We start from the raw sequence: 24363 nt of genomic DNA on the forward strand, positions 1-24363 counted from the left end.
CTAGACAGGATAGTGACTTGATTCACCAGTGATTGATCACTTCACAGCCAGGCGACAGGAGTGTCCTTGATTTGTCTCACCAGTTTGATCTCTAATTCAATTACACTATTAACACTCGGAGCAGCCGGGCGGGATTAGTGTGGGTGTTATAAATGTACAGTCCAGAAGGCTAAGTCATGACTAGATCTAAAGCAATTTGTGTCATTGAAATCCAGTGAAACTGCGGACCGCACGCAAGTTACAGATCTAAATTTAGTGGTGGTGAGCTTGTTTGTCTTGACACTTTTTACCTTTGTATACCAAAAATCTCATTGTCTCATTGTCAATGAGCACTCCGGTCCTATCTGTTTCGCTGCTGATGTCTGTCCCATTTGCACAATTTAATTTCAAGTAAAGAAGTTTAATGATGCATTCGGTCTTCTCTCTCTGCATGGTGTGTGAGATTTGGAAGAAGTTGTTAATCATGTCAGCTTTCCCTCAGATACCCTTGTAAGAAGTTTAGTGTGGATGACTAAACCCCTCTCACCTTGAATGGTTGAATGGGAGCTGTCCACATTACTCTATCTTTGTAAATTACTGACAGATGAAGATCACAAATGTCACAGGTCTACATATGTCTCACATTGCCGTCAGGTACAGTTAATAGACGAAGCACTGCTGCTTGACTGTTTTAGACGTGTCACAGAATCCATGTCCTGGTTTAAATACCCGGGCTCTTTTCTGAGGCCTTCTCTGTGTACATGTCAATTAAATGGTCCCTTGCTCTGCTCTGCTGCCTGAGGAAATAACCTGGTTGTCTTCTGTCTTCTCCTGCACCTGCAGACAAAGCTGCCCTCCAGGCTTCCTCTGTAATATATCGTCTCAGTGTGGGCGCAGCCCTGTCTGTCTGTTGCCACAAACAAGTCATATATTGTAGTGTGGAGGCACAGCTGAGCAGACAGGAGCAACCACAAGATTAATCATTTTTGAGGTTGTCAAAAGTTACTTGTGGTCTGGATATGAGCAAGAAGTTTAGATATACGATAGGATTTTCTCATTACTTTTGCTGTCATGTCGTTAAAATGACTATGAAGATGACAGTCAAGATGATGCATTGCTGTGCAATCATTTCAATCATTCTTTTGACTGCTTGAGGTGACATACAATTCATTACACAGGAAATAATTATTTCCTTTCCTTATTCCTTTCTTTTTTAAGCCATTATAGGAGTCCTCTTTATTCCGTCACCCCCACTGAGCGACTAAGGTTTGCACAGTAGGAGTAATCCTTTCCTCATTAACAAACATTCTGTCGTGCAAAAACTACCAACCTCAGCTTTTATTTGAGCCCCACAACCCTCCCCGCTTCAACCCTACTCTAATGTTTTTTTGTCCCACTCCTCTCCAGTGCCTTTTGTAGCACTTGTTTTGTCTTTCTGCCTGTTTTAGAAAGATGCTAAACAAAAGTTATTACAGAGCTTCACGTCCAGCTCCAGCAGCAACAGTCTCAACCCTGTGTCGGTCAAGTGCAAGGAGATAAATGCATGTTTTTGCTGCTCTATTCTGGGATGTTTGTTTACTCAAGTGCAAGCATAACTACTAAACATGTCCTTCATGGGAATCAGTGATGCTTCGTTTCTACAACACCTACTTGCTTTCTAAGAATAGCCCCCTTATTATATTACTTATATTACTTGAACACAGAGTAATAAGCTGGTATTAGGGGTACTGAGTGGAGTGAGTTAAAGGGAGGGGGCTATGTCTTCCATTATGTTTGAAGGGCAGCAACTTAAACTTCCAATCCAATTTAAGGTGGAGGGCTTCCCGAGTTGCTGCAGCTGTTCTCATCTCCAGACTATAAATTACTGTAGACCCACAATCTGTTTAAGTGGAGTCTGGTCTGTCGGGCTCAATTGGAGATATAAATCAGAGGGATTGTGCTGGGTTGTTTGCATGTGCTGCTTGTGAGTTTAATAGTCAGGTGAACAGCACTTACTGCTGTCTGCTGCTTGACACGTGCTGAACCCAATGGAGCCTTGAATTCAGTTTAATTTAGGAGTGTTGTCAAATGGCGGTCTATTTATGCCACTTAAGTCCCCTTTTCTAAGCAGTGGTATTAAGATAACATCTGGAGTTGAGGAGAGGCGCGCCTTTCAATAAGGCTCGTGTCACCTGTCAATTGCTGTTGGCCTATTTAGCTTGAGACAAGACTTGTCTGGAGGAGCTCAACCAATCACAAGCATCAGGTTAATCTGTACATACACTTACAGTATAGCCTTGCCTTCTCTGTGGACACACAGGAACACAAACACATGCACACACACACTTTGGCCTATGCAGACACTTGTTGAAATATTTTATTTGCCTTAATCCAACCACAGCTCAGACATGCAATTTTCCAGAGGATTAGGGGTTTTCAAAGAATACAGTTACTTATTAACCAAGAAGCATCTGGAATATAGTGTAGTAGTTGGATTATGAGTTGATGTTAACTGGAGGGATTACATTTGTCTGAGGGGGGATCTGAGGGATGTCCTTGTACTGCAGTGAATATGTGAATGGTACAGTTGTGTTTTGTTGAAGAGTGAACGAGATGTGTGGTCTTCTCTCTCAGGTCGGGAGATGTGTGAAGGAGTGTGACGGACGGCCATGGGACTGGAGAGACGGTGGCTTCAGGCTGTCACCACTGCTGTAGCCATCTGTCTGCTAAGTAAGTATGCTAATGCATGTAACATCATCATCATATACACTTAAAAAACATTTCCATAATACATTTAATTAATTCCTAGTTAGAAACATTTAGTCCCTACTAACTCAGTTGGCATCTCCATCAAAGCTGTTAACACTACTCTTAACGGTAAAATGCTTTTTTAAGAAACTTTCATTTTTGTAGATCATATTATGCTAACTTGTTAAAACACACCAAATAGTATTAGAACCAGACACAATTATGTAACACCGACATAGAAACAGGACTTCGACATGAACAGCACAGATGAGCTGTGATGAAAATATGCTTTGCTGGATCACATTTGGAGACGTATTTTGAAGCACATTCACCAAATTGGGGAAGCATTATTACAGAATTTATAAACGCGGTGACACTTTTAACCTTGCATGGAAAGTTTGAATAATAAATTTGTGCTGTAAACTGTTTTAGTGGTGGACGATGGCGATAAAACAAAGGATCTAGATTGAAATCAATCAAAGAATTGGTTGAATTTGTACACATTTAACTTTAACTTTTAAAGCAATTGAAGACTGTTCAATTGCTTCAATCAACGTTCACAAAAAAAGCTGTTTTACTAACTGCAAAAGTTATATTGAAAAGTGATTTAAAATGCTTTGTCCAGTAATGTTTATATTATATATTTATACACATTAGCCTTTTTGTAGGACTTTATGATGGGGCTTTCTTAGCTTGTAAGACAACCAGTTAGTTTTCCTCCATTTGTCTTTGCCATTTGTTTGCTTAGCTTCACCAAAAGTTGACCTGCAGTATGTCCCATGTTATGGCAAAGCATCGCAAAGCAATCGGCATATGTTGCTGTTTAGCTGCCTACATACAGTTTGAGTGACACCGTGATGAATCTGGCACAGCTCCCATTGCCTTAGATTGGAGAAAGTAAAGAGGAGGGGTTACAACATAGATACATGAGTGGAGGGTAGAGAATGGGGCCAAAATCCAACTTAAATAATATCTCTCTGGGTGTGGATTTAGATCAATCTGGGATTTATGAAACCCCCAACCCGAGGCACGCTTCACTGTGTGCGTGCATGTGTTTGTTAGGGGGGGTGGTGGGATTGATTGTGCTGGTCCGCAGACCATGTGTGCACCCCAGGGGGTGGTGGGAGGTCGGCTTGAGAGGACACAGAGGGTCCTGCTGCCCTGCATCAGAGTATCACAACCAACCCCCTTCTGAGATTAAAGTAATCACCGGGCCAGATGAGTAGCAGAGCAAACACTGGCACCCAGTTGCGCAGACACCCACGTGAGCACATGGCATAGAGGGAGAGGGAGGAGAGGAGAGACCGCTCCAGGTGTCACTAATGGGATTGCTGTGTGTTTGCAGGCTTTGCAGCTATGTGATCTTGTCACCAAATGGCACTCAACTGCCCTCTGATGACCCAGGTGTTATCAGGGAATACACTGGGAATGTCGTAGATTCATGTCAATCTGTTTGCCACCAACTTTTCTGTGTCCTGGCCTCTTCTTGCCGGTGTTGGTCTGCTCTCTCCACTCTGCCGAGATATTGCTGCAAATATTTTATGAGCTGTTCTCAGCATAGCAAACACTTTACACAGAAAATGAATGACCAAAAAATTCCAGAGAGGCTAATCTGGCCTCTCTTGCAGCCATAACTCTCTTTAAAAGGACCATATTTCTCAGGCCTGTGTAGAGCATGATTTATGTGTTTATTCCATTTTTTTTGGGTTATTGCCTTATGTGCTATCTGAATCTAATGCTCTATCCTGGTGATGTGCTGCTGCTTTTCCAGGTGTGTCTCAATGTGTGGCATCATTGGTTCGTGCCAGAGAGGGGGGCTCTGCAGAACTAAGCTGCAATCTCACTCCTACATCCAAAGAAGCCACCACCCCAAACCTCTTCCCTCTGCATGTAGTGGAGTGGGTGCGTCTCGGTTACAACGTTCCCATCCTCATCAAATTTGGAGTGTATGCTCCTCGAGTTCATCCAAACTACAAGGGTAAGAGATATTCAGATGTGTTCAATTACAGGCTCCTTTCAGAAAAACACATTATAAACACATGTTGTATATTTAACAGCATGTGTTACAAGCCATTCCCTTGAAGTAGACCTGAAAGATCATTCCTTGATAAATATTTTTGTTCCCAGTTCTTCAGCAATTTGACTGCACAAAGACCCTCATGTGGTGTGTTGAAAACATGTCTCTGTAGTTCGAAGAAGAGCTGACTCCTGAAAGGATTCATGGGACTGATCACCATTTACATATTTCTCTAATTATGGTTCTGTGGATTTTAGTGAGGGCAAGTGTCCATGTGACAACATTTCTCTTGTACCTCAAGTAACAATCATCCCTCCTGTTTAGGCAAAGGTAGGCGTGGGTTGCACTGGTATTTATGAGGACTTGGGGAGGGGAAGTTGGAATGAAACAAAACTCCAAATAGGTAATCCATCCAAACCACAGTCCCTGTAATTACTGCTGATGTTCAGTCTGTGTGTGTTCAGACTGCAGTTGCAGTGCAGGGAGAAGGGGAAGGGCAAGAATGGATGTGTTTTAATGGAGGCAGTTAAAGGGGGGTGGGGTAGCTGAGCAAGAAGAAGGGGGTACCAGTAACGCCGTGCATGGGGGGGATTAGGAGTGTAGGTGGGGGCTTGGTGGTCTGATGACAGTGTTTTATTAGTATGCTGAGGGGTGACCCAGTAAGGGGAGATTGTTGTGCTGGAAGGAGGATGGATGAAGCATTGGGAATAATGGGAGTTTTCTTGCTGGAGCCCTATAATCCTGTCATTGTTCTACAAAAGGACAAAAGACAAAGAGGGGTATCACAACCTCCCCTTGCTTTGCCAAAGCCAACAGGACTACTAGGACACCCCAAAATCCCATACTGTCCCAACTAGGTCACTGAAATGTACAGGAAACCTCTTCTAAAAGCACTCTGCTTTCGCTGTATTAGAACCTAATTTAACAGAGAATGAGCCTCTGCATCATGAGTGACAACTCAGTAACCAGATTTAATGTCTACAGGGTCTGAACCACAAACGGGCTACCTCTGCCAAACAATTGAGCTACATATGTTTGGCATTTTAACCCTCATGTAGGCCGTTAACCATGTCATTGTTTAGGGGCAGCCATCTGATGCACGAGCAGCCCTAATGAAGTAAACAACATTGCAGAGATGTAGCTCAGAGTAGGAGACTGTTTTGGGTGTCCTAATATTTTGCAATATCTATCCCTTGTTAGTACTTGTCTGGTGTGGGCTTTACCCTGTCTGCCTCAGATCCTCATATCTCCCCTCCCACTGGAAGCAGATGGCAGCATGTGAAGCGTGTCAGCACTGCGGGTCTAATGTATTCTACCCTCAAATTAAAATGTTGGGGGATTTCAGATTTAACCGCAAGACAGTCAAGTAGGCGACCTTTTCCTGATCTTCGTCTTGGCTTGTCTGAGATCAGGAACAAGAGAGTAGCGATGAGGCTTGTACTCTTGTTCGGAGCCGAGGATGGATTTACAACATAATGGCTGCTCAAAGCTAAGTAAGGTGTCAGACTTCAATATGCATTACTAAATCCAAGCGCCTTCCTGTCCTTCGTTTGGAGGACTCACTGCATTGCAAATGCAGCACATTAAAGTAGACTAAAATAAAACATAAAAAGCATTCCCAAAGGCTGTCTGTCCTTGGTCTGCTGCTTTATCTCAAACTCACCGATGCTATAGGCCATTTTTAGAAACTGAGAAGAAGGAATCAAAGCAAGCGATATCTTGGATGAATATTTGAATCCATTAAACCAACATTATTTGATACGATATCAGGTGTATTTGAGATTGCACTCTGTGTTTGAGTAGTGTCACGGCTACCGAGCTGTGTTCTTCCGTCATTCGTCTTAGACACCAGCGTGTCTAGGTCTCTGAGAGCTTCTCTTGTCTGTGAATCGGAAAGGTATTAGGACCCTTCATCTTGCTTCCTCTCCGTTTCACACCCAGCATGCCCTGCAGGGCTGAACATTAGTCAACTCACAACAAAGAGGAAACAGCCGGATAAACTCTGACTGACACACTATTATAGTCCGTTTGAATCGAATTTGTTGAGACAATATGTTCAAGTCTTGCAGTGTCAGGATGGTTTACTGTTGCAGGGTTAGATCAAATATCTCCTGCGTGCTGAAGTAAATCCGTAGAGACTGTGAGCAGGGAAGTCCGACCTGAGGTTAGAACGACAATGGGCAGACCCCCAGATCTCAGCAGGCCTTCATCATGCTCTCAGTGTGACCTCTGATCACTGGAGAGGTTAAGACCTGCATTTGTCACACACACATGCACAAGTCATGTACACACACACACACACACACTTTAATCTGCAGATGCACACAAACCCTAAACTCTAAAACCTTTGAACAACTAGGCTTTTGCAAACATGCAACTATTTGCACAAAATAGCCCAGCTGAAAGGTGAAACTGATCACCTTTATCCATCACCAACCAGTTTTTCCGCTATAACTAGATCAGGAAGATGTTTGGCAAACAACGACACAATGAAAGAAGAATACATGGCTTGAGCTTGGGAATTTCCCCCGGTTTAAAGCAGCAGGCCACAACAAAAGCTCTGTTACCTCATGTCTTAGGTTTATAACTGGCCAGATTGGTATGAGGAGCATGAGATCAGAGTCAATGCTGAGCTGGGCAATCAATGTTGTCCAATTGTCTCTTCTGTCAATCAATATATCTACTACTTTAAGTTTACGTAAAGAAAGTGAGCTTGAGTTGATTTTTTTTATCATATTATTGCAACAATATTTTGAACAGTATGACAAGCTTCATGTTCACTATTGATGAGGATTCTTTTCGGAGACTCTAAGCAATATTCTGAGGGTCAACTGAGTGACTAAAGCTAATTTTAAGCAACTATTAATTATTAACATCAATGTTATCTCTTACTGACCAGAAAACAAAGCTCAAGTTCTGTACCGGAAACAGTTCAATTACCTCTCGTAATCTCGGTGGACCAAATTCCATATTTTAAAATACTTTGCTCCCTGGTAATGTCCAAGGAGGGCTAATATTCGTGGCAAGTTGAGTGGCCGTTGTAACGAAATTTGACACGTGGGCTGTGTGTGCACTTGCTGGCGAAGGGGTTAACATAGCTGGACAGAGCGAGAGGAACAGAGTTAACTGTAATCTATCTCACGACAAAGAGCTATTCATAAGAGGGTTAAACTGATTAGGGAGACAGGAGGATTGAAGAGAGAAATTTGGGGGAGTGGGAGGGGTGAGCTGTCAGAGGCAGGGGGCCGGTCCCAGACTTATGATTGTATTCAAATCAAAACACATCCCACAATGCACCGCCGCTCGGCTCTGCTTATGCACATACGGATGGACAAAGAAAAGCAATGCTGATGCTTTTCCAAACAGCATAATCTGTCTTCCTCCATAGTCACCCGCACGATTGTATCGCATGTAATTCAATATACGCCATGTATTACAGTGTCAGTAAGCACCAGTGGGAACCCCCAATACAAAAATCACATGTTGATTTAATGGCTTTTGAACAATAAAACTCTTGTTCAGGTGCTTAAGATGCCACAAAACTAACACAATACTATATACAAGCAACAAAAGTGCTGTAAATCTTGAATGTAACCGAAAATGAAATACAATTATTTGGGTAAAATTCGTCGTTGCGTTGCAGTGGTTTCACTTCACCTCATCAATCTTGTTTCAAAAAAAAGAAGAAAGAATAGGAGATCAGAAACCGTGAGGCAGGTCCTGCTCCTGGACAGCGGCACGGCTCTGAAAGCTGAGTTATTCCTAACCGGCCACCCACTGGGCGTGAACCTGACTCTCACTGATATGAAGACGGTTCGTCTTAAGAGTTCACACAGCCCGGGTGGATTAGAGTTTCCGTTTTCTACCCTTAGCTTCACTGAAGCTCAACCTGTTGGAAACAAGGGCTCATTTTAAGGTAGACTGGAGCTGTCATGTGATAGCCGCTGGAGGAAAAACGGTGAGGAGGAGGAGGGGGTGGACATGAGAAAGGAGCAGCAGCTTTTGTTTCAACCATTCTCCCCGTCAACCATAGAGTTTAATGATGTTTGTCTCTTGAGGAGGACTTGTGGACATTGTGCTAATGTAGAACCAGGGGGAGTGATGAATGTGTCTGCTGGGGAGTTTCGGAGCACAAAGGTCAGAAAGATCAACCTCTCATAGGCTGTCAGTTGATTATCGATGCACACAATACGAGTAACCTCTCCGTAACCTCTCGTTCAATTCCTCTCGGACTGAAAAGCAGGTTGGGTTTTTACTGATATGACTTATCGTTTTTCATCTTGTGTTGTTTTTATTGCAGCATATTTGCATTGTATCTGTGCATCGGGCCATCAGGGAGAAAAGCAACTTTTTTTTTTGTAAGAGCCTCATGGCAGAGCACCTGCTGGGTGCCATTTGAGATTTTCAATTCAAGTCCAAAGATGCAACATTCAAATTTAAATAAAGCAACATTTGTCACACAGCGTCCGCCTTTTGTCTGTCCACAGGCTGAAAGGAAAACACTCCTTTTTTTCTGCCTCTCATTCATGTATCCCTCTCCTCCTTTTCTGCCTCTTGTGCCGCTAGATGTGACACAAGACTGTTTTTTTTCTAAATCTAAACGTGTTTTTCCCCCACTTGTAATTTTTCAAACCTCTGACAGTCCAAACCCACCCACCCTGCATGACCAACCCTCCCCTACCCATGTTTGGCACGGCTGTGTTTCTACAGCAACTGAATTCAAATCTAAACCTACAGACCGGGCTTTTTTTCTTGGTCTCATCACTATGGTAACCTGAGAGAATGAGGAATGGGGTGGGGGGCTGCCGTCTCTTTGTAGTGACGGACAAGAGGGAGGCTACGGGAAAGGGTTTAGTGTTCGATAGCGAAACCAGAATTCCCCTGTGGAAAGCCAGGGGGCAGGGCGCTCACCACATTTTGAAAATCAACATGTATACACACCCACGTGCTTCTGAGCCCACGAGGTCAGTGCAGGCAGTCAAAGGGATTTCCATAGGCTGCATTATAGTTATGTTACAAAGTATAACAAGGGGAGCGATTAGCCACAGTGATCTCTAAGTATCCCATAATATATAGCCACACAAGGATTATGTGTGTGTTAAAGAGTGCATGTGTGACTTTGCACGTGAAAGTGTTTTTCCCCTTAGTCAGCGACGTGGCAGTTAATTCTATGTCTGACTGGAAAAGGTTGTGTAGGAAATGGGCAACGCAGGGAGGATCCCTCGTAGAGAGATAAAAGGAAAATACCTAAAGCAATCCGCACACCTGTTATCATCTGCCTGCACATTTCCTCTCTCCTTGCCCTGCCCAGTTGTTTGAAAGATGCTGACTGAAATGAGAGCCATTCATTTTATGGTGCCTCTTTAAGTGAGCACCGCCCATTAAACGCTGGCCGGTCTTTTAGGAGGTCAGTCAAACATTAAACCTAACTATTAAGCACAGCAACAGCCCCAGTCAGGAATGCAGGGTTAATTGTTAGCCATTGTCTGCCTTTACTCTCAGTGTGTGTTTCACCCTGTCTTAAGGCCACGAATAGAGTTGAATGAATTTCATAGCTTTTGGGCTCTCTTCCAGACACCGCTGTCTGGAGGGAAAGTGGTGTGAATGGTGAGGATATTGTGTTTCTCGTGATATTGTTGCTTCAGGGTTGCTGGACATTCAAGAGTTATCTGCTCTTACATACAGTATGTCTACTTAGGGAGAATCTAAAGATCAAATTAAGAGAATTTTTGTTTCTATATTTTAGTTCATTACCTTGCATAGAGGATTGAACGTGTCAGACATTTCCTTAATCATCAAAGCAGCCTTTTGGCTGGAAACAAATATAAGGAGATGCAGAAAACTTCTCCACATTCCCCTGTTTACTCCTGTTTCAAATAGCTTGGGCCAGAGCCTGAAACGTGTGTTTCCCCCCCCTGCACGCATCCTCGTCGTTTAAAGCACTGAGATTGAAGGGGGAAAAAGAGTTCATTGAGAGACAGAATAAAAGGAAGGGGGTGGGTGGGGAAGGGTAACTTCAGTACCCTGAAAACCAGAGTGCAGTCACCAGGCAACCAGCAGATCAAGTTTCAAAGCATGACAAGGAGTTCAGAGAGGAGGAGAGGGATGTGTGTTTGTGTGCAAGGATCCATCTGTGTGTTTCAGGGTGTTCACACACAATTTCGGAGTGTGAATCTGTCATGATCAACATTGTTTACCGCTTCCCTATGTCCCCTATTGATAAACAAAAACAAGGAACTCGCTGAAAACTACAAAAATGAAAAGAAGAAAACAGGCTCCGTTTCTATTTTGTGATTTAATGAACCCGCCTTCCTGTATTCCTGGCATACTCTTCCTAACTCTCCACTCCACCACCATCCAAGCCCTTAATGACAGGACACCAGCTTCATCTGTAATTTTGCAGATCATCACTTGAGTGATTCATGTGTTTGCACTTTAATTTAAGGGCCACTGACTTCTCATCTCCTGAACTACATATTTTGTCAGCCACCTGCATTTTCATAAATCGTAATTATGTGGTTGCTTATTTGTGACTAACATTAGAACTACAGTTGATGTTCACACTGTGCAAGTTGTCTGCCAGCATAAAGGCCATGACTTTGACTGTGGCCTTTGTGACACTGGATGCCTGTGTCCTCTGCATGGTAAGCCCTCTTCCTGCATGTGCTGACTCTGCCTGTCTGGCTGTGTGTGTGTGTGTGCTGACCGTATCTCTCTCTCACCCCTTCCTCTTTGCCCTCCCACCCTCACCCCTCCTCCCACAGGCCGCGTGTCTCTGACCCGGGATGCTTCTCTGCTGGTGGATCGGCTGACCCTGGAGGACGAGGGCTGGTTTGAATGTCGCATTCTGCTCCTGGACAGCAAAAAAGACGACTTTAGAAACGGCACATGGACCTTCCTCTCCATCACAGGTGCAGCACTGCAGGGTTTTGGGGACTCGAGAGCAGCTTCTTTCACTGCTCATTACTGGCACTGTCCTTGTTTAGAACAGCCACAGCATGCAGCCTGGCTGAGGCTCTGAAGGCGCTGGCAAGCTGAAGTGTTATAGCAGCGTATCAGGTCGTTCTGTGTGACGCTCTGTGCACACAGTGATCACATCTTGTTTTGTCTTTGCTTAGCCTGCTCTGAGCTGATGTCAGCGTAGGAGTTGGTCTTAAGAATAACAGGAGCAGGACAGTGTATGTGTGGCTTGTGTGGGCTAAAGGTTCAGGTTAATGCTTAAATCAGAGTCATTTTATCCCACCTACTTCCTACTCTCTGTCTCTCTCATGCACACACACACACACACACACACACACACACACACACACACACACACACACACACACACACACACACACACACACACACACACACACACACACACATATATACTGGTTCTGACACAGTAGAGTTTGAAATTCCATTGAGAGTGTGAGGTAGGGATTTGATATGATTGTACTACAGCGAATGAAAGGCCTACATGTGCTGCATCAGGTTGCAGATGAACACTGGACACCTTTGTACATAATAGCATTTCATCAGTGCATGTATTGAGTATCATATGAATGCATGTTGCCTAAGAATTATCAAGCAGTCCCAAAACTAAACTTAACGCAGAGCCTTGTACATAGATCATGGCGTATTTTATCAAGATCCTTTTCCAATTAAATTAGTTCCTATAAATGAAACATGGACGGTTCCATTGAATACAAAAACATGAACATATGATTGAGGTCCATATTCTACTATCAATAACACAGGCAAAATAAATTGTACAACAAAACATACATTTCTGTCAGTCCAGATTGATTTTGTGGGAGTTGCTGAAATTTAGTGGCATCTGTGTTATTTTGCTTAATTTACTTTTGTGGTACTCAAAACAGCACATTTGGAAGCATGGACAGGGTCTCATTCTAATTTAGATATGTTCTTACAGAGAAGTCTAAAAGCCATAAATCTCGTTCATGAACAAATTAAATAACAGTGTTACATTCGAGTATACCCACCAACTACCAATCTCCACACAGGACATAAAAGTGCTCACAAGGTCTAGGGATCATCTAGATATAAACCAGATTTCCAAAGCATCTAACCAAAAACTACATGTGTTACCTCTCACAACAAATCACACCAAAACTATTCAAGTTTCCCTTTTAGACATTTACTGTGATGTTGTCCACCTTTAAAGAACATGCCATGGTTGACTGTTGTTGTCTGCATTTAGTGCTCAAAATCCAGTTTGTGCTCCGATTGTCCTTTATGTCCCAACTGAATATGTAAATAGAAATGTAATCTGTGCTGTCTTTGTTCTAGCTCCACCTGTGTTTATCAAGACACCACCGACCTTTGTGGAGGTTCTGCTCGGAGACTCATTGACTCTCAGCTGTGGAGCCCATGGCAACCCTCGACCAACTGTTGTCTGGCATAAAGATGAGAGCCAAATAGAGAAACATGAAAAAATAAAAGTAGGGTGGATTAACAGATGGCATTTGCTGTATTTTAATTAAATACTTTATAATTAGCATTTTATGTAGGAGTCGTAGCTTTGATGTTCCTTTAAAGCGGAATGCTTTGTTGTCTTCTCCATGACAGCCTCATAATCTTCCTCTGACTTTTCTCTTCTATCCCCTTACTCTATGCCCCTTTATAGGTACTCAATGGCACCTTGTCTATGGCCTCTGTCACAAGAAATATTTCAGGAGTGTACAAATGTCACGTGTCCAACACAGAGGGGAACCTCACCCACTATACGCAGCTGCAGGTCAAAGGTCAGTTTTGAACTGTCAATCATCAGGAAGACAGAATTCCTGCTTATCTCATGTTCAGCACTGTGATGTGATGTGAACCAGGTGAACCAGACATAGAAATTGTGTTTTTTTAGATAATAGCATCTATCACGTAAGTTTTTCTAAGATGAAAGTTATAGCTTCTGATCTCTTTTTCCTCAAAAGATTTATGGTTTGTCTGTGCTACTGCACAAACCCAGTGAACAGGTTGACAGTCATGGTTACAGAGTCCATACTGCCACCTACAGTCCATCCCCTGCTGTAGCATTGATTCAAGGCATTCCAACCCTCACCATTGATCTCTTGAATCTATGTCATTACTGCCTGCATCACTATATAAACACAATCTTAACATTACAGTGTTATGTTTCTTGTCAAAAGGACCTCCAATCATCATCCTCTACCCAGAGGACACCACCCTCAACATGTCCCAGGATGCAGTTCTGCAGTGTCAGGCTGATGCCTATCCTTCTAACCTCACTTACGAGTGGCTGAAACAAGGACAGAATGTTTACCATATTGAGTGAGTACATGTCTTTAAGTATAATGTATTCATGAACCCAAGATGCTTATCATACTTTTTATCTGTTGAATGTAAAATATAGTTAATATGGCATAATCAGTCACAGTATCCTAATGTACCTGGAATACTGGGTAGACTATTTAAAGGAAGCCTTTTAAATATACACACTGGATCAATAAGGCATGTTTCCAAAACGTGCTTCTAATGCAATCAGTTCTAATAAGATTATTAATCAAATTAGACCATTGTATTGTGTGGTCATGAGCACGCTATAGAATTAAAACAAAGGAGATTACGGTTCAGATCATTGTGATATATTCCAAAATTACCTTCTCAAGCATTCAATTTATTATAATTTTATTTTCATTACAGTGAAATTAGTTTTCGTGTCAATTTGATCACATCTTAAATTGCACCATTCTATCTTTTGGCTTTAGGTCGCTTAAATCCAGAGTGAAGGTTTTGGTGGATGGAACACTTCTTATCCCTAATCTCATTCCAGAGGATGCTGGCAACTATACCTGTATCCCAACTAATGGGTTACTCACCCCGCCCTCAGCCTCTGCACACCTCAAAGTGAAACGTAAGGGTTTAGTCTGCTATGAGAGTGTGTTGTTCCATACACCCATTCATCTTTTATAACCCTGCATGCCCGACAAGAACATCTTTTTCATCAACATATTTGTGATTAATTTCCCTTCTTCCACCACAGACCCTGCACGTGTGGGCCGAATGTCCCGAGAAACATACTTGCCTTCAGGCATGGAGGGGGTCATTATCTGCCCAGTCCAGGCTGATCCCCCTGTGCTTTTTGTCAACTGGACCAAAGATGGGAACAATTTGAATCTTGACAACGTAAGCTACACAGCATATAAATACAGTGTTTCACAAATTGCACACATTCCTTGTAAATCACATTGCATCATTTCTTCCTCTTTTGATCCGTCCAGTTACCAGGATGGATAGTGAACTCCGAGGGCTCTGTTTTTATAGCAACAGCCAATGACAACGCTGTAGGCATGTACACATGCACGGCCTATAACAGTTATGGCACCATGGGACAGTCTGAACCCACCAAGGTCATTCTGCAGGTGAGGCTGGTGTTCTCAACCTTGGTTAAAGTGAAAACCCTTTTTCTATTAGTGTACACAGATATACATGGGCAGCAGTAAAAAGGCTCTCTATCCTCCAGGACCCACCATCATTCAAAGCGCGTCCTCTGCCTGAGTATCTTCAGGAGGTGGGCAGAGACTTGATCATCCCCTGTGAAGCCATTGGAGACCCCACTCCCAACATAACTTGGAGCAAGGTACAGAAAATGTTCTACTATGATAGTTAGCAGGGCTGCACAAACATGTCTTATTCATACCCCTCTTTTAACCTGTTGCTGACCTTCTTCACAGATTGGCCCTACTCCTCGCTCCCTTTACGCGGTGATGGCCAACGGCTCCCTCCTGCTGCAGCCGCTCAGTAAAGATCACCAAGGGGGCTGGGAGTGCTTGGCCACAAATCGTGTAGCGACTGTCAGTGCAGGCACTGTGGTCATGGTGCTGGGTGAGTGGGCCGACCTTATTTAAGCAAACCATTGTGTTTATATGTGACACTTAACCTGATCCCATCCATGAGTGTTATCAACAGTTCAAACTCACAGTGTTTTTTTCTGTTCCTCAGGCACAAGTCCTCATGTTGTGTCCTCAGTAACTGTCATCACAGAGATGAACCAGGCCAATGTGTCCTGGGTGCCTGGCTTTGATGGTGGATACACCCAGAAGTTCACTGTGTGGTCCGTAACATACAGTACAAACTTTATCAAAAACAATCCTAACTGTTTTATGCTCTGTCTTTATATTTCCTGTTTATAATTTTTTTCAGGGTCAAGCAAGCCTCTAGAGGAAAACATGAATGGGCGTCTTTGCCTGTGCCGACTTCCAAAAACTACCTGCTGGTGACGGGGCTACTCGCTGGCACCGGCTATCAATTCAGTGTCCTACCTCAGAATAAACTCGGCTCTGGACCGTTCAGTGAAATAGTTTCTGTGCGGACTGAAGGTTTGTTAACATGTTCTGTTTCACCCTCTCTCATGCTGTTATGCTGTTATAAGTATCAGTTTGAACTTACATTGGGTCTTCTTGTCAGCTGTGCCAACAGAAGCACCGACAGCTGTCACCACTCTCCCAATCCTGAATCCTCCAATACTCCTGTCAGCCAACCAGACTGACCGAGGCGTCTTCCTCCAGTGGTCGCCTCCAGAGGCTCCATCCTCTCCACTGACAGGCTTTGTGCTGCAGGCCCGCCGGGATCAGGGCCAGTGGGTCATCCTCAGCAGCAACATCAGTGCCAATCAGAGTGAACTACTTGTACAAGGACTGTTTAGGGTACAGATCAGTTCATTTCTTACAAAGCATCTTTACTTTAAAAGAATCAATCAGTGTGGCCTCTGAGTTTCTTGCTTTCACAACCTGGTTCCTGTGTCAGAAATTGTTTTATATCAAACTTATGTTGTGATTTCCTATAAACATTCTTGAACTCTAAACATGAGCATACTATGTTTAATTAAACACCTGATTTGTCTCTCCCTCAGGACTCCAGTTATGATCTGAGGCTGATGTCTTGTAGCAACAAAGTTCTCAGTGAACCGAGTGAGTCTGTCAATGTTTCCACCAAAGGTAAGTGGCTTTGTATAGTATACCAAGATAACTATATGCATAATGAGTCAAAGTTTCAGCATCCCACTTGCAACCACGTATATTGACTCCGGCCTGATTACAGGGATGGAGATTTATCCCCTGCGCCCAAGTTTCTTGGAGTTCATCCCTGAGCCCCTGTTGGCCGGTGTGTTAGGAGGAGTGTGCTTCCTGTTCGTGGCCATCATTCTCTCGTTGGTGACAGCATGCTACATGAGTCAAAGGAGACAGCGTCGGCGCAGAAAGAGAAAACAAGGTAAAACGTCGGATTTTAAGATTTTAATTAATATTGTCAACTTCTGTTGGTGTGTGGAAAGCGCAATTGTTGACTTCCAAGTTTATGTTAAATACACTTTGTCATGATTGGACTATTTCAACTATTCTGCATTTTAATTCTTCCTTTACCTACCTTTCGTAGATCTCCCATCTGCCCTCCAGAAGAACTCATCCCCAGAGTAAGTGTCATTACCAGTACAGCTCTATACTTTTACTAAACATTTTATTTGTATTTAGATTGTAACAGTCCATTTGATGTATTTATTGCTTATTCCTGGCTCTATTTTTGGTAAAGCTTAAATGGTATTATAGCCACCCAGTAGACTGTGGTGAAACACTAAAAGCAAACCTTCTTCATAGTCTAGTCAAGTCAATTTTATATATATAGCCCCAATATCACAAACTTTGCAACCTGTACAGCATACGACATCCCATGTCCTTTTGACCATCGCTTCAGATAAGGAAAAACTCCCCAAATGTTTCAACCAACAGCACTGCTACCTGCTGTCTTACTTCATAACTTTAGTAAATTACATATATATATTTCTTGATGCAATTTGACTGAAACCAACAATGAACTAAAAGTTATTTACAAACACGCCATTGCATTATCTTCTTTAATGTAATATTGATGTATGTGCAGAAATGTACAAATTTCTCCTTTTAATCATTTTTTGTCAGAACCTGCAATACTTTAAGGTTTGTTTTAAGCAAAAAAATATTTCTTGTCCATGTCTTTCTCAGATCTCGCTCACCTCCTCGCAGCCCAGACAGTGTCCTAAAGCTGAAGCTGTGTCCGCCGCTTCCCTTCTTCCCCACCTCCTCACAGTCGGATCGGTCAACCTTTGATAAAGGTAGCCGTGGGGAATACCACGACCAGCGGAAACAGCTCCTGAACAACTCATCTCCACCACCACACTACACACTCTTTGAGAGTCACCTGGGCTCTCAGGACGCCTCACCATCTGCTCTGGAGTCCATCTCCAGAGGCCCAGATGGGCGCTTCATTGTCCAACCCCTGCCAGAAGGTTCCAGTCCCTCCAATAAGAAAAACTCCAGGATAGAGGTCCTGCAAATCAATGGTGGGGCAAGTGGCTCAGGGAGCAACAGGACGTCATTCAGGGACTCTCCTAAGTCGAGCATCTTAAGCTCAGAGAAGGACAAGAGGAGGGATTCTCCTCTCACTGTGGACGTCCCAGAGCTCAGCAGACCTCCTTCCTCGCCTGGAAGAGTACGAGCCATGGCCAGAAACTTTTCCCGTCACGGCTGCTTTTACTCTGACGACGAACAAGGCTCAGAGGCTCTATTGGAAAGAGCCAGCTTCTATTCAGACAACAGTGAGAAAAAAACCAGTGATTCTCTCCGGAGATATCGCATGCCAGGCCACACTGAAGATATGTTCCCAGGTTTCGGGAGGAGAACACTGCTGCTGGATAGAGACAGAGACAGACAACACCATTCAGATTACCAGCCTCTAGAGAGTCAGCTGACTGATAACAGCACCCTGGTCTCACAGCTTGACAGCGAGCTGGAGAGGGGAAGTATTAAGAAGTGTTTCCAACTGGCTAAAGAGAGGGAAGAAATGGAGAGGGAGCTGGAGAACTATACAGCCGATCAAAGAAGTCGAGGTCGTGGGAGAGACGAGCGACAGTCTAGTAAGACACAAAGCCCTCAAAGGGACGCACCCAATGCAGAGGAAGAGCCTATATGGAAGCAACAAGATGTTACAATAAGACAGAAACACAGGCCCTCTGGTCAGACAAGTCGGGTATCTGACTATCGGAAAGCATGCTACTTTGGGAACACCAGCAGTCCCATGGACCGCCTCCCTTCGTCTCGTATACAGTGGGACATTAGCCCTGTTACATCAGCCACCAGCCTCATACCAGTACGGAGCCCCCGGGACACCAGCTCGCCCAGATCACAATATGCTCGCACATGTAGGGAAACCACAGACGACTCTCTTGCTGTTGATTCATCACGCTCTCCAGTCACTCAGAACACCTCCCTCCTCATGCTCTCCCCTGACATAACCTCAGAAAGTCCCCCTATTCTGTGTCCAGAAACACCAGACAGAGCCAGGTCACTGAATCCTCTTAGAGAGCCAGATAGATGCAGGAAGTCCATGACTGAGCAGGGCTTAAGGGAAAAGATACAGGAGGAAGGTGTTGCTTCAAGGTCCAGACATTCATATGCTTATGCAGGCACTCGGCCCTGGGATTCAGCTGCCAGAGGTCCTTCAGCTGAGAGTGAGAGGCCTGAAAGTTCAGCCTCTGCACAATATAATCAGCCTGAGAGTACTGCAAAATACTACACAGCCACAAGGGATCCCAGTCCATCAAGTTATCCTACCTTACCCTATGAACATCATGAAGTAGGGGCAAAGGCCAAAGAAAAAGACACTCAGGCCCGGGATGACCGACGTAGTTCAGGGTTTTACTCTGAGTTAGAGAGAGAGGGTGTGCGAACACGCTCCAGGAGAAGTGACAAATGTCTCTTCTCCGATAGTCCAAGCCCTGTTTCAACATTGACACTTGTAGAAGAGGTGGAGAGTGACCAGTCCCAAGTTTCTGTCCCTGGAATGTCAGGGTCCTTCAAGGCCAAGCCTGCAGCTCCATCTCCCCAGATGTCCCCACTACAGACAAGTGCAATTCTTGAATACCTGAGCCTTCCAGGTTTCATTGAAATGAGCGTGGATGAGCCTGTGGACGACGCTGCAGTCACAGACACTGCTGGACAAAGTTCAGAACTAAAGCCAGAAAAATCCCCAGTGGCTAAGCCTGATGTAGTTCCTAAAAACTGGGAGGTTCATGTTCAGGACAACCGGGACACACAATCGTCCAACCATTCTGCAGGAGCCAGCTTTTATTCTGGTAAAAAAACAGGCCATAAACACTCCCTCCATGTGGAAGCTAGAGATACTTCACATAGAGTGAGATTTCCAGATGAGACAACACAATCGTCGCCTGGTCCAGAGAAAACTAGCAAGCAGCTCTATAATGAGAAAACACAAATTCGAGTTGTGAACAAAAGTACAGACAGACCTGAATCCAGACTTGGATCCAGGTCTGCTCAAACGTTGTTCAGTGCAGCTAGAGGAATGGCGGACATAGTGTCTAAACACTCACAGAGCTTTGTAGACAGCCATGAGTCTTTATCAGAGCAATCCCAAAGACAAGCTTCTCAGGGCAGCAGGACTAACAACATTGCATCACGAATATGTCAAGCCCCTGTGCCGTTTCTAAAGAAGTCCTTGAGCATAGGTCCTTGTAGGACACTGTCAGGTATGGGACAGCCTCGTCCTTTCCTAAAGAAATCCATCAGCTTAGGCTCCCAGAGGTGGGAGCATTTTGAGAGCCCTAGGACATATGTTTCTGAGAGATGTTACTGGGACGAGTTCCCAAACCCAGATGTCAGGGTAAAGTCCTACAGTTTGGGTCGCAGTCCGCCTTCCCTTCCCAGGCCAGGACCCTCCTGGAGGGAGTATGTCCCATTCAGACGCCCCAGCATGGGGAGCCTGGAGAGGCCTCACCACGCACAAAGATCTTTAGCAAGTCCTTCCTACCTCACTCCTTCTATGTACCCACCTAGAAGAACCTCAATGTCCCCGATGCTGGAACCCTCTGATCCACGACGGCAAGCCACTGTTTTCCCAGAGTCCTCCAGGTGGTCTCCTTCATATCAAGATATGATGAGGTCTGCCCCGCATAAATATGTCCCCATGCCCTCTTCCATCCCTGTCCCCCAGTACCAACACTGGCCAGGATCCAGAGCGGACGGCATGAGACCTATGGAGCCCATTAGGGGCCCTCCAAGGTCCTACCTGCCCAGAGGCATCAGCTGGCCCTCACCTTACTATTCCCACTTTCCGCCCAGAGAGGCAGAAAGTTACAGACAGCCAGACAGGGTGATGAGGAGGGGAGGGGAGACGGAGATCAGGGAGGTCAGAGAGACCAGGGAGGGAGGGAGGGCCAGCTATGCCAGTCAGAGCAGTGGTAGAGGCAGCGCCGGTCTCTTCCGGCAGTCCCTGTCCATCACTCCCACACTACTCAGCTCCCCCGAAACCACAGAGGAGAGCGAGCGGCACAGAGCTGAGATTGATCTGCCTGAGAGGAGAGTGAAAAGGTGAAACCACCACACCCGGAGAATAACAACAAACTCACTGGAGTGTCTTCTTGGCAGAGGGATTTATTTATGTTGCCAAAATAACGTTCATTTTGTTGCATTTGTTTCTTGTTTGTGATGACTGTTACCTGACCTCTTGTTCTGTGTATCTCAATAGAAGGAACACATCAGTAGATGAGAGTTATGAGTGGGACTCTGCTGATGCGTGTGTGGACTCGGAGGTCCTGGAGACCATGAGGTTTGATCAGTCACAAATGAGTTTTCGAAAAGGCAGGTCGGAGCTCAGATATGATCAAACTGGTGGCCTCCAGGACCAGCGACAGAAAGGTAATCACTTATTTCCCTCTTTCTCATTGTGTGTGTTTGGGATGTTCTTGATGTATCATGTGTCATTGTGAGTGCAATGCTTTATGTGATTGTGCTGCATGTGTTCACCCTGTGCCCTTTTGCTGTGATTATTGTGAGCTTGTCCCATGACATTTCCCATCCATGCATTTCCTCTCCCTGATGCCGTCCCCAGGCCCGTGTCCCTCAGTCAGCCCTCCAGTTTCCAACCCACCTCACTGCCAGTACAGCCGCTCCCTAAGTGAGGCGCGTTTCAACGCACTCCGCCAGGAGTACCAAGAGTACAGGCAGATTCAGGAATCCATCTGTTCCCGTGATCCCTGCCTCGACATTGGCCACGATTCAGACTCTGACTCCGGCTCAGCTCTGCTCTAGCAGCTCAACTCGGTCCGTTATTCTGCCTGCCCTCTCACCTCTTCCCACTTTTTTTCCAACCTCTCACCGCTCACCTGCATGCATCCTTTTCCTGCCTGCTACTATATCATCCATGTGCAGTGAATTTGTGCATGCCAAAATCTATGCTGCTTAATTTATAGCTCAAATGTTTTAAGGTTGTCATTTTAAGGACTGTTCTAATACTGTACTACTCTTTGTTTTTCACAGGTATATCTAAGACAGATACCAAAAAGCAGTTGTAATGAACAGACGACAGCACTGTGTTCCTGGACACTGTCACACATCACTGAAGCTTACTCATGTGAGAGAACTCATTGTTTAGTTTTTATCATCTGTTACAGAAGATTAAAGTAAAGCAATTTAAAGAGACAGCATCATATACTGTATGCCATCAAATGTGACAGACTGCAACCCCTCCGTTGTTATCAGCTGACATATAATTTTTTCTTGTTCTTGTTCCATTGTGCTTTGCATAATGAAGCTGAGAAGGGATATTTATTTTTCTGAGAAGCTCGTGCAACTGTATTTTGGGATTGTTTTTTAAAAACCTTGACAATCAGGCACACAGGGCCCCTTTGAGAAATGAAACGCTCACCCTTGACTAAGACGGGTGTACAGATGAAAAAACCTGTGCTTTATAAAAGCAGCAGCATGCTACATAATGAAGGTTGTATTTCAAGTTCATGTCTATTTCATTAAAGACTTCCCTTTGATTATAAAGGGATGCTACTGACAAGTATATAGGTTTGTTTCCAAGATAACATCTGCTTGTGGAAATGTCTATCTGTAATGTGTTGCCAATCAAACACTGCTTGAAGCATTTTCAACACCATCTCCCTCTGTTATAATTATATAATAATACTCAAAAATTACATCATTAGGCAACTCTGATTGTTTTGTTCTTTGGTACATCGTGGAGCAGTTCGCAATATCTAACTTACAAACAATAATTTACTGTATTTAAAAGAGGAATTTGTTTGTTATTTCCCATTGTGGTTTTCCTGTTGGTTCCCGGAACTCATTTCCTGTTTTATACATAATATATTTCACAATAACGTTCACCTGTTGAGACTTTATAAATGAAATCACTTCAAATAGCCTCCCACTATTTCTTCCAGATGTACAAATGTTTATATGTACCTTAATGTGAATGAAACCTGCTGTATTGTATATTTCACTTCATAATTTCATCAGATGAGAAAATGCTACTTTACTTCACCTGAATTTGTCAAACATTGTCTCTGTGATAGAATTACAGATACCGTAAAACTTGATAAAATCACAGGGAACATGATTTATGCCTTATTTTTGTTAATGTCACAAGCATGCACTAGTTGATTGACCATGTAAGGTTTGAGCTAAAACCTTGGCTAAAATCAAAACTGATGATCAGAGGATTACATTTTTTTGTTGTTAATTTTTTACACAAGCACATGATGACTATTTCTGTATATTTATGAAAGTGAGTTATGATATGCAACAATGTTTACAATTCACTTCATTGATGTGAAGGCAACACTGTGAATATTTCATCGACTTCTGATTCTGTATCTGAATTACTGGGAAGTCTCATGAATTCTGTGCCCTTTAGCCTACTTTTTTGTTTTGTTATTTACTGAAAAAAATGACTGAAAAATGTTTTTATTACGTCACCTGACAAACAGAGGTTTTAAAAATATCTTTGTAGCTAAGATTCAAAATTTGTACTATATTTAACCCAGATGAAAGTCCTCATATGGAGCGAGTATGCATTTCTGATGATGGTTTTGGAAGTTTTGTACAAACTGGAAATTTTTATATTCTCACCACCTGGTTGTTTTTGTCATTTTTATATGTTTGTACTGAATAAATTGTTTTATTCTGATGCACCCGATGGAAAGAATGTTTTGATTTGTTTAGGGTTTTGACGAAAAAGCATGTGACAATGAACGCCGTTTCTCGTGAACTTAATTTTTCCAGAGCAGGGCCCCACCTGTAATCATCTGTCAAGCTTTCTTAAATCTGGTTAACCCATCCTTTCCTTTGGTCTCAGTTTTCTCCACCCACCCTCACTTCCCCCTTTCCCATGCATTTACCTTCCTGCCTCATCCCTCCCTCTTTTTATCCTCTTGCTTGTTCGGACCTGTCTCTCAATTCTCTAGGTACCAACTGGGCCTTAAACAGCGCCTGAGACAGGTCCTCATAGTTTCTTCATACAGTTATACCTTTGATCACATACTGTTGTAGATTGGTCCTTCCTAATTAAACCATTTTTGTGTTAGCCAGATTACCAAGTAGGCTTCAAAGGGGTCAAAGGCTCAGACGTCAAAGGGGTCAAAGGTGCTGTTGATAACCATATTGGTTTAGCATGTTAGCACCCTAACATTTTCTAATTAGCACTAAACAAAACTGTCAATACAACTGAGTCTAATAGGAATTAATTTGGCTGATCATGAACCAAATTATTCACCTGATGGTGGTGCTAAATGTCCAACCAAATATATTACAGTTCATATTGAAGGGAGCATAAATGTCCTTACAAAA

General features: G+C 43.6%; 1 protein-coding gene across 1 annotated transcript; it reads left to right on the top strand.

Moving 5' to 3' along the window:
• Window positions 1-2627: 2627 nt before the first annotated feature.
• On the top strand, window positions 2628-23655 carry igsf9b (immunoglobulin superfamily, member 9b). Its single transcript, XM_054610101.1, has 21 exons — window positions 2628-2688; window positions 4478-4684; window positions 11488-11634; window positions 13019-13170; window positions 13356-13473; window positions 13873-14014; window positions 14452-14597; window positions 14727-14869; window positions 14965-15105; window positions 15207-15323; window positions 15418-15568; window positions 15686-15797; window positions 15887-16074; window positions 16151-16389; window positions 16596-16680; window positions 16784-16954; window positions 17117-17153; window positions 17719-21099; window positions 21257-21426; window positions 21620-21831; window positions 22048-23655. Exons 1-20 carry the CDS (start codon window positions 2628-2630, stop codon window positions 21817-21819), a joined length of 6108 nt encoding a protein of 2035 aa, XP_054466076.1. The 3' UTR covers window positions 21820-21831; window positions 22048-23655.
• Window positions 23656-24363: the final 708 nt, after the last annotated feature.

This window comes from Anoplopoma fimbria, chromosome 13 (genome assembly GCF_027596085.1).
Source record: "Anoplopoma fimbria isolate UVic2021 breed Golden Eagle Sablefish chromosome 13, Afim_UVic_2022, whole genome shotgun sequence".
Taxonomy (NCBI): domain Eukaryota; kingdom Metazoa; phylum Chordata; class Actinopteri; order Perciformes; family Anoplopomatidae; genus Anoplopoma; species Anoplopoma fimbria.